The 12176-nt window shown below is 41.7% G+C and overlaps 1 protein-coding gene across 1 annotated transcript; it reads right to left on the bottom strand.

Moving 5' to 3' along the window:
• Nucleotides 1-510: 510 nt before the first annotated feature.
• LOC115566460 (protein L-Myc-1b-like) lies at nt 511-4158 on the bottom strand. The gene is made up of 3 exons (XM_030392363.1): nt 3805-4158; nt 2661-3293; nt 511-1930 (listed from the first exon to the last, which is right to left on the bottom strand). Exons 2-3 carry the CDS (start codon nt 3202-3204, stop codon nt 1344-1346), a joined length of 1131 nt encoding a protein of 376 aa, XP_030248223.1. The 5' UTR covers nt 3205-3293; nt 3805-4158; the 3' UTR covers nt 511-1343.
• Between the last annotated feature and the right edge of the window lie 8018 nt (nt 4159-12176).

The following is a 12176-nucleotide window of genomic DNA, read 5'->3' as shown; positions in this document are numbered from 1 at the left end:
ATTCAGTAGCAAGGTCAAAATGTTCAAAGATGACGTTCTTTTTATGGAGGAATGCGGAAACTTGCCAGTAGCCTTGACAGATATATTGAAAACATCGGAACGTGAATAGTGAACTGAACCCTCTTAATGACTCCTAATCTTAATGACCGCAACATGCTTTATGAGCTGATCTCTTAACTTTGGATTATATAAAAAGTGACAAAGCTTAAGTTGTTTAGTTATTAATTTAGGTTTTAAATGTTATTTACCATTGGAAATTGAAAAAAAGCCTTGGATGTTTCATATTATTTGTAAAATGGTGATGATTGCTGGGTGGTGGGGCCCACTAGGAATTTTCTGCCCTAAGACCCGACAGACTCTAGAACCGCCACTGTTGATGTTGTCCAACTTTCTCACCATAGAATTGAAAATAAATTTAAAGAGGTACTGTATTGAAGTTAGAGATGTCGGTCTCATGACGACACTATATGAGAAAAGTGTAAATTTGAATAAACAGACACAGAAGTCAAGTTTGTATGCAAACATGGTATAAAAATTTAATGTTGCTGTTGATGTTAGCATGCTTTAAAAAAAAAAAAATTCAACCAAAATCAGAAGAAGCATTGAAATCACAAAGTGACGTGTGAATATAAAGTACAGCAGTGCTACTTATTCTTTTTTTCGCCCATTTTTTTCCTGTTTTCTTAACAAAATAGAGGTTCCTCGATGCCTGGTGGCATGTCATAAAGAGGAGCGAAGCTCGAGTGACTCTAGATTCTGTCTCCTTCACCAGGAGCGATAAGATATTATTTACAGAACTATTTGTACATCAAACAATCAGTCACACACTCAAAAACAAACCAGGAAGTGACTCATTCACTCTTATGTACACAGAGAGGCAATCACACTTCACTTCATCATAAGTGTGCAATGATGAAATGAAGACAACCAGCTTTCTCACACATCCTGAAGGCTACATATATATATATATATATATATATATATATATTCACGATCACACTGGTACTCATTTCCCATTAATTCATACCAGGAAATATTTGAGTCACAGCTCTAAAAATCAATTCCGTTACCCCCTGTTCAGCTAAAACACTGTGCAAAGAAAAAGAAAAACACAGCACACTAACCGCGCCTCCCCGTGTGAGGGTCATTGGCCAGCACAGTCAATTCATAGGAAGCCCACAGCAATATGAATATATTCCAAATAAAATTCACAGCTATTTACATGAGGCATGTTGTTATACATAAAAAAAAAATCGTAGCTTTTTTTTAAAAAGTGACAGGTAACTTGAGAGTAAAGGTTCCTGACTGTGAATGAGGCAGTTTATTTCAAAAGCACACGTGTCTCAAGAGCGCTTCAGTTCAGATAATTTGCGAAGAAGCTGCTGATGTTTGGCTTTCAGGTGTTTCTTCTCCTGAAGCTGCCGTCTCTCTTTAGTGTGCAGCTCCGCGAGGTACTCTGTTGCATGGGTCAGGATGGCCACCTTCGGGGTCTTGGCCGACTCCAGGCCGGGGATCTCATCCCGTAAGGCGAGGAAACGGGACCGGAGATCGTTCCTCCTCTTCCTCTCGAGGAAGTTGTGGTTCCGTCTGCGGTCAGTGTCCTCTGCGTCTGAGTTTTGGGGACTCTCTGAGGAGGGGGAGGCAGGCTGGGAGACGCGAGCTGTGCATGTGCGCTTGCTTTGAGGCTCTTCGTCATACTCCTCCTCCTCATCCTCTTCCTCCTCCTCGTCGTCATCATCGTCTTCCTCCTCAGGCTCGCTGTCCGGGGAGCGGGCGGCGTAGTTGTGCTGCTGCCGGTGGACAGACATGTGGAAGCGTTTGGGGCAGGGGTCGGCCCGGACCGTGATGGTCACTGGTTTTCTGACATTCACCAGCCGCACCCGTTTCTGCTTGCTCTCCACGGTGACCACGTCGATTTCCTCTTCATCATCTGTGATCACACGGGGAAACAACTCATCAGTACACACAGAAAAGGAGGTTTTACAGGCAGGGTTCAGAAAGAGCAGGGATCGAGCTGAATCAAAGGGACTGTCAGGTGAATAAAATCCCTACTCCTCCGTCTGAGGAGGGCAGGGCAGGGCAGGAGCTGAGGTGTTAACAGCACCCATGCCAAAGCTTGCAGGGAGTCAGGCTTTTGTCATTGAGCGCTGAGCATTCATCAACAATTTAAATGAAGAGCTGGGCTGGCAGGGGGGCAACTCCCTAATTCGGGAAATGTGAAAGAGTAACTCTCACGGTCTGTCGCTGTGTTTGTGTAGTAGTAATAAATCACCAGGACTCGGTCACCCCGCCCCTCTGCCGCACTCTGACTGTAATGTAGAAGCCAGTGGCAGATATTGAGAAGGGGGGGAAATTCAAGTAAAAGTGAAGGGGGCGCGGTTTTTAAAAGACCGCATGGGCATTTTTGAGCGAGCATGTGGCGCATTGTCAACGCGAGAGAGAGAAAAAAATCCTGCTCTAAAAAGGTTACTGACTGGGTTTGCACTTGATAACCCCGCTGCACCACACACACACACACACACACACACACACACACACATACCACAGTTATGCAACAGCAGCCCAGCTTTTTCCAAATTACGCATTGTTAGAGGGCAATATAATCCCGAGGCTGGAGCAGGGGCAGGGTGGGGCAATTTAGAGCATGACTGCTTCCTTACCGGAGGAATCAGAGCGAGACTCGGAGCCAGACGACGCCGGCTTCCTGCAGCTGCTTGCCGGGATGGTGAGAACAGCCGCGGGGTCGACGCAGTCTGTCGCCGAGGCGGCGAGCGAGCCACCGGGGGAGACGCACTGCGCCTTGCTCGGTCTCACGGAGATCTGGGCCACCGGGGAGACGCCGGTCTGCGCCGCAGCTGACACTTTCCCGTTGACCTTCTCCAGCTGCTTGCTGGCGGAGAAACTACTCCACATGCAGTCCTGGATGATGATGGAGCTGAGGTTGCCGAACAGCTCCTCCGTGTCCGGGATGAACTGGCCCTCGCACTCCTCGTCCTGACCCAGGACTTTGGAGAGCCAGCTCAGCTTGTCTCCCGGCGAGAGCTGCAGCGCCCCGCCGCTCAGAGTTCTGGTGGGAGACATCGGAGGGGTGGGCAGCAGCTCGAACTTTTTCCATATGTCCTCGCTCGGCGCGGTCGACTTGTAAAAATCCTCCTCCGTGTCGAAATCGTTGAAGAAATAGGGCTGGTAACAGTCGAACTCCATGTTTCCCCAAGTTATTTAAAAAAAAAAGAGTTTATTCCCAGAAAAGGTCGGATGACGCCGGTGGCCTCTGAAGAACGTCCTGTACAAACCTGAAGGGGGCAAATATCACAGCGATTAGCAATGATCTTTTTAAAGTAGTTCCCATCAGATGCGATCACGTCTCGAATGTCCATCTAATGGACCATCAGGATACCACGTCCCACCCAACCCCCTCCCTCCTCTACTAACAGCCCACTTTCCACATATGGGACCACGTTAATAATTGATCGCGTCTTGCGGATGCTCTCTTCGCACCGATGGACTCCAAAAACTGTCCAGGCACACAAGGTTATTATATTCTAAGTTGCATACAAGCGACCACTATGATTCAGAGACAGTTTGTTTAAAAAGGACGCGAGATAACCACAGACTTTCTTTTTGTTCCACGGCACCATCCTGCGTAAAGAAAAGTACCACATGAAGCTGCATTTCCTGAAATGTAGGCAGCGCTTTGTTCCAACGGAGCCCTCATGCGAGAGCGGCTGGAGGAGGAAAGTGGTCCGCCTCACGCTCACCACTGGAAAGTTTCACAAGCGAAAAATACAATTAAAAACTACTCACCTACTGAAATCCAACAGCGCGATTCAGGGCACTGACAATCCTCCCCCGGCAGCCAAAGTGCAAAGTGTCCACGGTGCGCGGAGATCAGGCGGATTATTAAAAAGCCTCCCGACTCGTTTCCTGGATACAAAGATGCGTTGACTCGACGCGGCCGATACTTTCTGCGTTATTTATTTATTTTTCTTGATGCAGAAAAGCAACAACTAAAACAAAAACAAACCCAAAAAAAACGCCGGGGCTCAGACGGAATCAGGCACAAGGTCCGCCCCACAATGTGTAACAAGCAAGCCACACAGTGCGTTTTTCGCGCCAGTGAGATATCCTGTTATAAGGCGATAAAAAAAAGTGCAGGGAGGAGCCTCGGAAATATCTGCAGCGTTAGATCCGGGTAAGCCCCTCCATCTGCATCAGAGGCGGGGTGGGCGGGTGGGTGGAGGCGCAGGGCCCCGCCCCGTCTACAACACCAGTTATGGGCACAATAACTCACACGGTCCATCAGCAGCGGTTTGTTGCCCTGAGCACTAGTCTGCTCCTACTACACCGACTTTGGCAGATTTGGTCGGCTGCGTTTTGAGACTTTACAAGAAATCAAATCATGAAGCCTGGTCGAGGATCAAACTGCTCAACCGTGAGCAGAGAAAAATAGTTCTGCATGCATCATTCATAGAAATACAATAGGCAAGGCAAGTATATTTGTATAGCACAATTCAGACACAAGGCAACTCAGAGTGCCTAACAGGGGCATGCAAATTATATCAAATGATATGAAAATTGGATTTTAAATATTTTTTTTAAAAAGTTTATTTACATAAAATTTATATTTACATTTAGGGCATTTGGCAGACGCTTTTTCCCAAAGCGACTTACAATAAGTACATTTATTCACAAGAAAGTAACCACAACATATAACCGTATCATAAAGGCAGTGGCAATAATAAGAGTTGATTCAAAAAAAAGTAACTAGTAACTGGAGAGTAATTTGTCAAGCCAAAAAGCCAAATAAATAAGGAAACTGTGATCATCTTCTTGCACTGTTGTATACCGTAGATCTCATTGTCTATCCATTTAAAGAAAAGAAAAAAAAGATAATCAAATGGTCAACTTCTTTAATATATGATATAAGATTATATATTAGATTAGATAGGACTTTATTCATCCGGCAGGAAATTCTTGCTCCTGGATACTGGTTGTACAGGGAATTTTTTTTTTTGATCACTCCAAAAACTTCACAGTACAACCAGTAACAACCGGGGGGCTTTCCCAGGGCAGGGTCGCACACTAGGCCCAGTTATTATGAGAAAAAAGACAATAGAGTGTTACATTTTTGTATGATAGACCAGATATGAAGAGTTCATGGTGTAAATGCAAAAAAAAAAAACAGTGCTGAGTAGAACAACAATAATAGTATGTTAAGTTAAGCATAAGAGTAAACTGAAGTGAACTACACTAGAAAAAATATAGCAATGAAATACACACATGGGGTTGTGTTTCATCATGAGTACCCTCTCTTGTCATACTTTGAGCACATGTAGCTGATGTGCCGCAATTTCACATTGACTGATGTAGATGGGGACTAGATGGGGTTTTAAAATGTAAAAAAATAAAAAACTGAAGACCAAGTTAAAACGGCTCCCTAGAGCTTGCCAACTGTAATCCAAGCCTCTCGATGTATCAGGATCCAAAATTGATTTTAAAAGGTGGAACTTACACTCTACACCAGAGTGTGTTCGGTTTTACTAGAGAGTGTTTAAGTGTTGCCATGTGTGTACGTGTGCATGGTTAGAGACTGGAAAGTCTTTCTATATTTCAAAATTGTAATCCTGTTTAGTAATCCCTTTTTAACTAAATGTATCTGTAGTCTAATTGCATATTTTTTTCTGTAATTTTGATGGAATACAGTTACATTTCTTTGTATGACCTAATCTGTTAACATGAATTCCGTTACTCCACAAGCCTGGATACTCGGATACACACAGTCATGATCTTATAAGTAACTGTGGCGGTTTGATGCATTGGAGATAGTCCATGAAGCGGTTGTAGCCTCGGGCTTTGACACAGTCACGTCCAGTCTGATGTCTCCATTGCCTCCATCTGAATTGTTTGACAAGTCTGCGCTCCTGATCCTGAAGTAAAGCTGACACTGCTCAACCGCGACACCAAACATTAGTTTTAAGATCCTCTATATCTCGATCCAGACAATATTTTTAACCTCTCAATCCGTACAGATAACCAGCTGCGGGAAACATCATTCCTTGGAGAGGAAGACAAAGCAGCTGCAGAGCACTTTCATTAAAGTTGTGGATATGCAGTCGCAAGTCGTCCCATTTGTATCACAAAAGACAGGGATTCAACGCAGATAGTCCTTCATTTCCATGTTCAGCTTCTTGACGAAGCAGCTAAAAGGTGTATTCTGTTCCAGGCTGCAAAAAATCTCCACAGTGGAGGGTGGAGTGTATCCCCAAATGACCTCCATTTAAACACAAAAGAGCACAACGACTACACAAACAGTGGAGATTGAGCCGCTGAAGCGTCTGCAGCTGCTGGTGAAGTGAGTGATCTACTTTACAGTGAGAGAAGTTAAGGTCTAAAACAAACACTTCTATATTTGGTCTTAATTTCTTGTTTGCAGCTCTGCCAGAGAGGAAAGAGACCACCCTTGTCAAACCCAACGACCTGCAACATTTCATTATTCTAACACTAACCATGATCTCACCATATTGAACAAGGCCATGATTAAGTAGACACATGATTTGTCTATATGTTGCGTGGCTTGAACAAATGCTTTATGCTCACGGGCCAGCTAAAGGTCAAAGTTCGCCAACGTCTCATGACCAGACAACGCCAGGTCAAAATCATATTCGCCACCCAGGGCCTCGACCTCCTCCTGACGGACATATTGATCAGTTTGGTCCGCAGCGTGCGCGTCTTCATCTTAATTAAGCATCTCAGCGACGGAGACAAAAACCTCCAGTAACTCTGGTCCCATTCAGGCCAAGCAAATGACACTGATTAGTGATGGACATCTGTTGTGAGCGACTGGCCTGAGGTCAAACACACTCCTCTGATTGGGGGGCCTATTCAAGTGTGCTGAAGGCAGAATCGGTCAATATCACACTAGACACAGACGAGAGAGCCGAGTCATGAATCTGGTGGATTAAGACGCGATTCGATGAAATTTAAAGACTCGACTGACTCAAGGTTCATTTGGACTTTAGCGTTTTGACTCGGGATGACTTGACATTCCACTCAAGATGTGTTACAAAAAAGCGTTCAGGCCTTGGAATCTAAATTTACCATGATGTTGTAGCGGTTCAAATCTCTACTTTCTGAATGCTTTTAGGACTTCTTGTCCATTTTGGCCCAACAGAAAACTTTGGCGGTGCTGTTGTGGAGAAAACTTGACCAATTTTGTTTTCCTCAGTGTTGCAAATAACAACAATACAGGACAAAACACAAGTTTATTCAGTCATTTGGTCTATAATACAAATGGATCACCAGTTAACATTCCTTTTGACCACATGGCAGACAAAAGGACTCAATGTACACAACAATGGTTTTGTTGTTCTATATTCATCACATTGTGCAATTAACATTAACTTCACAGTGATATGTTGAAGCAGTATTGCCAGTGTAACAGCAGAGATTTAAAGTTTACTCTTGAGAAGAAGCCGACGAAACAATCTCAAGAGTCTCACCACAAAGTCCGTCGATTTTCTGTTCAAGGGCTTTTAATTGTTTCTAATGATCTCTCTCAGTGGATGGAGTCATCGCAATCATTGTTCTGAATCTCAATTGAAACAAAAAAGTTTCAAGATACATTCAATAGGATTCGTGACCAAAGACACATATTTTACAATGCAAGACTATCTTTCATGCCTGTATCTCATTTCTTTGACTTTTGGTGATTTTGTCTCAACTCTGGCCAGATAAACCTACATTTCACTTGATTTATTTATATCTGCTGTAGGAACACTCACGGTCACATCCACAGCCACATGATGTAAGTGCAAAAGTGTTATTCATAGGGTTTGCTTAGTTTGGGTAGTTTAAGGAACTATATGCATTTTAACTGGACTTGTTTGAGCCTGTTTTTGTTGTCAGTTCTAATGTTGTCCTCTTGGTCCGGTCTCTCTTGAAAAAGAGGTTGAATACTAATAAAATGTTTACTTGGTTAAACATGGAAAACAATGATATAGGCGAGATGTTGTGCTATCAGTCTTAGTCGGTTGATGTGAAATGAACATTATCAAAAAGAGAGGTATTTTAGCCAAGTTGTTTTGTCCGCAGAGCAATGATCATAGCCTGCAGATCCTGCAGCTTCACATCCTGTAATTACACAGAGGACCAACCAACCCTCAATCTGCTATGTTGGGAATATTTCATCCCTGCCAAGGAGTAGAGAAAAACTAAAAGTACCATAAAATTTAGATGAGTTGCTCCCCATCTCCTTTTCTCTTCTATTCCATCATTAAAACTTGGGGAGCTGTCCTCCGCAGGGACATTGTTGGGGTAACAATGCTTAACACCAACAATAGCCAGCTCCCCAAGTCATCTCCCAGCTTAACTTCAAGTACCCGCCATTGTCCTTTATTGTTATAGTAGCATATGTGTGAGGATGGTAAAAAGGGGGTGCGGGGGGTCGGGATCCACCTCAGCAGAGTCCTCATCTAGTCCGCAACACCCACTCAGCCGCCTGAAGAATATTGGACACAATGCGGTGCAGGAATTCAGAGGTTTTCAGGGACTGTCTGTGGAATTGACCCCGTGTGCTTCTACAAGGGGGCATCCTCCATTTCCCCACGACCCTCACCCTCACCTCTGACCTCCCACACCCATCTAAAAACAACATTGTAGCAGGTTTAAAAGTGGGACCAGTGACCCGGAGCCCGGAGAAAAGCCATGCAGATGAGAACATAAATAATTCACGCAAGTGTTATTGCCCCCCTGGGATGGAAATCACCATATTCAAACACACATCCTCAAAATACCATGAGAGTGTGATCAGCAGGGAGCCCCGGCCTTACCTGGTAACAGCGTCCACATAGCAGAGATCTCATTCCGACAATTCATGCATCACATCAAGCCTTAACTCGCGATGTTATGACTTGCCATTTCATTTCCTCCTTAGCAAAGAGCTGCGTTAGAGAAAATACTGTAAGTATTGATCACAGTCTGAGTTCCTGACCTCACTTCAACCTTTAGATGGGAAAATTATTGCTGCAAATACTCAAAAGGAAACACATAGTCTGAGATCATAATTAAGGACAGACTCATGCTGTAAAGTTTGACTTAAAGTTAGCTGATAATGGTGAGGTTTAAATCACACGACTATAATGCAGCTCAAGGCAAACTGAGAATGACACGTCAGGGACATTCATAATAAAAGAAGTGAGTATTTTATGTGAACTGGCTGCAAAAGTTAAAGAGCCACATCCCTGGAGTGGTTCATGGCTGCAGCCACTGCCTCACTGCAGCACACACTGAGTCAGGCTGCCACCTGCTGTTTGCAGCATGTAAATAACTGACAGTACAGGGGAATATAAGGTCAAATGTTTAACTAGCAGGCATCGACCCTCAAACTTCATCAGTATATTGCTTATCTTAAGACACATTAAGATTTACAGAAAAGCTATAGAGCATTGGATAAAGCAAGGTGTTTGTTTTGTCAAAAGGTTTGGCAAAGGTTTCAAAGGGAGGGATCTCTTTTTATCACTCCACATATCTGAAAATACAGTAAACTTCCATTTTATTTGTTATTTTAGGAACAATATGTTACATAAATCAGGCTATGAAAGATACGTGAACAAACCCTTCTGTAAAAAAACACCGTCAGAATACAGATAGGAATACTTTAAAAAGCAAATGCGTGTGAGTTCTACCGAAGTGGAAATTTCTAAGAATAATATGAGAAAAAAATGTCTAACTTTGAGAATGGCCTTTTAAAGTGCGCTGTGTAGTTTTGGGGAGGAAATTTCAATCAGAGGGGAAATATTTTCATGGGTTGATTTTTATGACTGAATGAAGTGAATGTACAAACTGTCCTCAATCCATGTTCTGAGTCTTTATTTTCTTCTGAGAACAGCCTGTTTTTCACTTATGGAAATAAATAAATATTTCTGAGTGTGTATTGCTACCTTATTAGTATGGTAAATATTTTTCATATCTGAGTTTGAATTTCTGTTCCAAAAACTACAAAGTGCATTGGAGTGTACATTTCTATACATTTTAATTAAACAAAAAAATGGTAAATAATACCTATCATGGAACAAACACACTCTTATTTCATCAAAAAGTTTTAACTCAGGCTGTCTTAGCAGAGGGAATTTATGACAATCAATCTGACAACCTACACCTACGACTAAAAACATGCATTGCTTTTATCGGCACTTAAATTTTTTCTGGCACCTCTAAATAAATAGAAGTAGTTAAATAGGACTTTCCTTCAACTGGTCCGAAAAAAGACATATTGTAGAAGAAAATGTGATAATAAAAATAACACCAAATTTCAAAATTGCATCATATTTCATAAGACAGTCATGAGTTTCTTGAAATGAAATGAAAACGTATAAATAAAAAGTAAGTAAACGTAAATCATAGCTATAAAATACTGGTCGTGGAACACACCATTTCCCTCTGAAATTCAGGTTTAAAGTAAAGTAAGTAAAGTAATGGTATCATGAAATAAAACTGCATTTTCCATGTAAATGTAGATAGTCACATTCAGGCTAGAATGGCCTGACTTCTAACACCAGTGTAACAGAGTTTGATCGATGTCAGGCCAGATTCTTAAAGATTACACAAAGATTTACAGAAACAAAACACCAGTTTTGACAAAATAGTTCATAGAAATACAGATTTATTTATCTCTCCATTACCTGAGAGGACCAGTGATGATGACAGTGAGGTCAGTTTGACAGGTCTACAAGGGAACAGATTAGGTTGATTGAGAGCGCGCAGACTGTTACCACTATGTGTTTGAATAGTTTTATTGTGTCATACAATATGAGACCAGGATTTACAGGAAAGCTGCGCTTACACAGACGAACACTTCAAATGAATAAATAATGAATAATATGAATAGAGTAAATCAAACCTGCCGGAGCTGGTTGCAAGATGATTAACAAGATCAAAACAATAATAAATTCTGGTATTGGACTTTTCTTCTTTTTATGAAACAGTATAGTTTTATCTCTTTAGGCCTATTGACCTATGGAACAACATCAGAAGGGAACATAACTTTGGTTCGATTACTCTAGGCTTTAATCATTATGCAACTTTTCTTTGCCTTGAAACTAGTGATTTGTGGTGTCACATTGGCGGCACTTAAATTTTTTCTCGCACCTCTAAATAAATAGAAGTAGTTAAATAGGACTTTCCTTCAACTGGTCCGAAAAAAGACATATTGTAGAAGAAAATGTGATAATAAAAATAACACCAAATTTCAAAATTGCATCATATTTCATAAGACAGTCATGAGTTTCTTGAAATGAAATGAAAACGTATAAATAAAAAGTAAGTAAACGTAAATCATAACTATAAAATACTGGTCGTGGAACACACCATTTCCCTCTGAAATTCAGGTTTAAAGTAAAGTAAGTAAAGTAATGGTATCATGAAATAAAACTGCATTTTCCATGTAAATGTAGATAGTCACATTCAGGCTAGAATGGCCTGACTTCTAACACCAGTGTAACAGAGTTTGATCGATGTCAGGCCAGATTCTTAAAGATTACACAAAGATTTACAGAAACAAAACACCAGTTTTGACAAAATAGTTCATAGAAATACAGATTTATTTATCTCTCCATTACCTGAGAGGACCAGTGATGATGACAGTGAGGTCAGTTTGACAGGTCTACAAGGGAACAGATTAGGTTGATTGAGAGCGCGCAGACTGTTACCACTATGTGTTTGAATAGTTTTATTGTGTCATACAATATGAGACCAGGATTTACAGGAAAGCTGCGCTTACACAGACGAACACTTCAAATGAATAAATAATGAATAATATGAATAGAGTAAATCAAACCTGCCGGAGCTGGTTGCAAGATGATTAACAAGATCAAAACAATAATAAATTCTGGTATTGGACTTGTCTTCTTTTTATGAAACAGTATAGTTTTATCTCTTTAGGCCTATTGACCTATGGAACAACATCAGAAGGGAACATAACTTTGGTTCGATTACTCTAGGCTTTAATCATTATGCAACTTTTCTTTGCCTTGAAACTAGTGATTTGTGGTGTCACATTTGTGTCCAGTAGATGGCGCCGTGGTGAAAGTTTTGACTTGAAAGGTTACTGAAAGATTACAGTTCACACTTTCTTCACCCTACAGTGGTGGAAAATAACTGTATAGTTACTCAAGTACAGT

The sequence above is a fragment of the Sparus aurata genome, chromosome 16, assembly GCF_900880675.1.
Source record: "Sparus aurata chromosome 16, fSpaAur1.1, whole genome shotgun sequence".
In the NCBI taxonomy this organism is placed as follows: Eukaryota; Metazoa; Chordata; class Actinopteri; order Spariformes; family Sparidae; genus Sparus; species Sparus aurata.
Note: the sequence above shows the minus strand (reverse complement) of the source record. Positions and strands in the feature narration are given on the sequence as shown.

Coding starts and splice junctions, on each gene's coding strand:
- LOC115566460 (XM_030392363.1), bottom strand. CDS start 3,204: ATGGAGTTCGACTGTTACCAGCCCTATTTCTTCAACGATTTCGACACG. Junction 1,931..2,660: donor GTCTCGCTCTGATTCCTCCG/GTAAGGAAGCAG, acceptor GTGTGATCACAG/ATGATGAAGAGGAAATCGAC.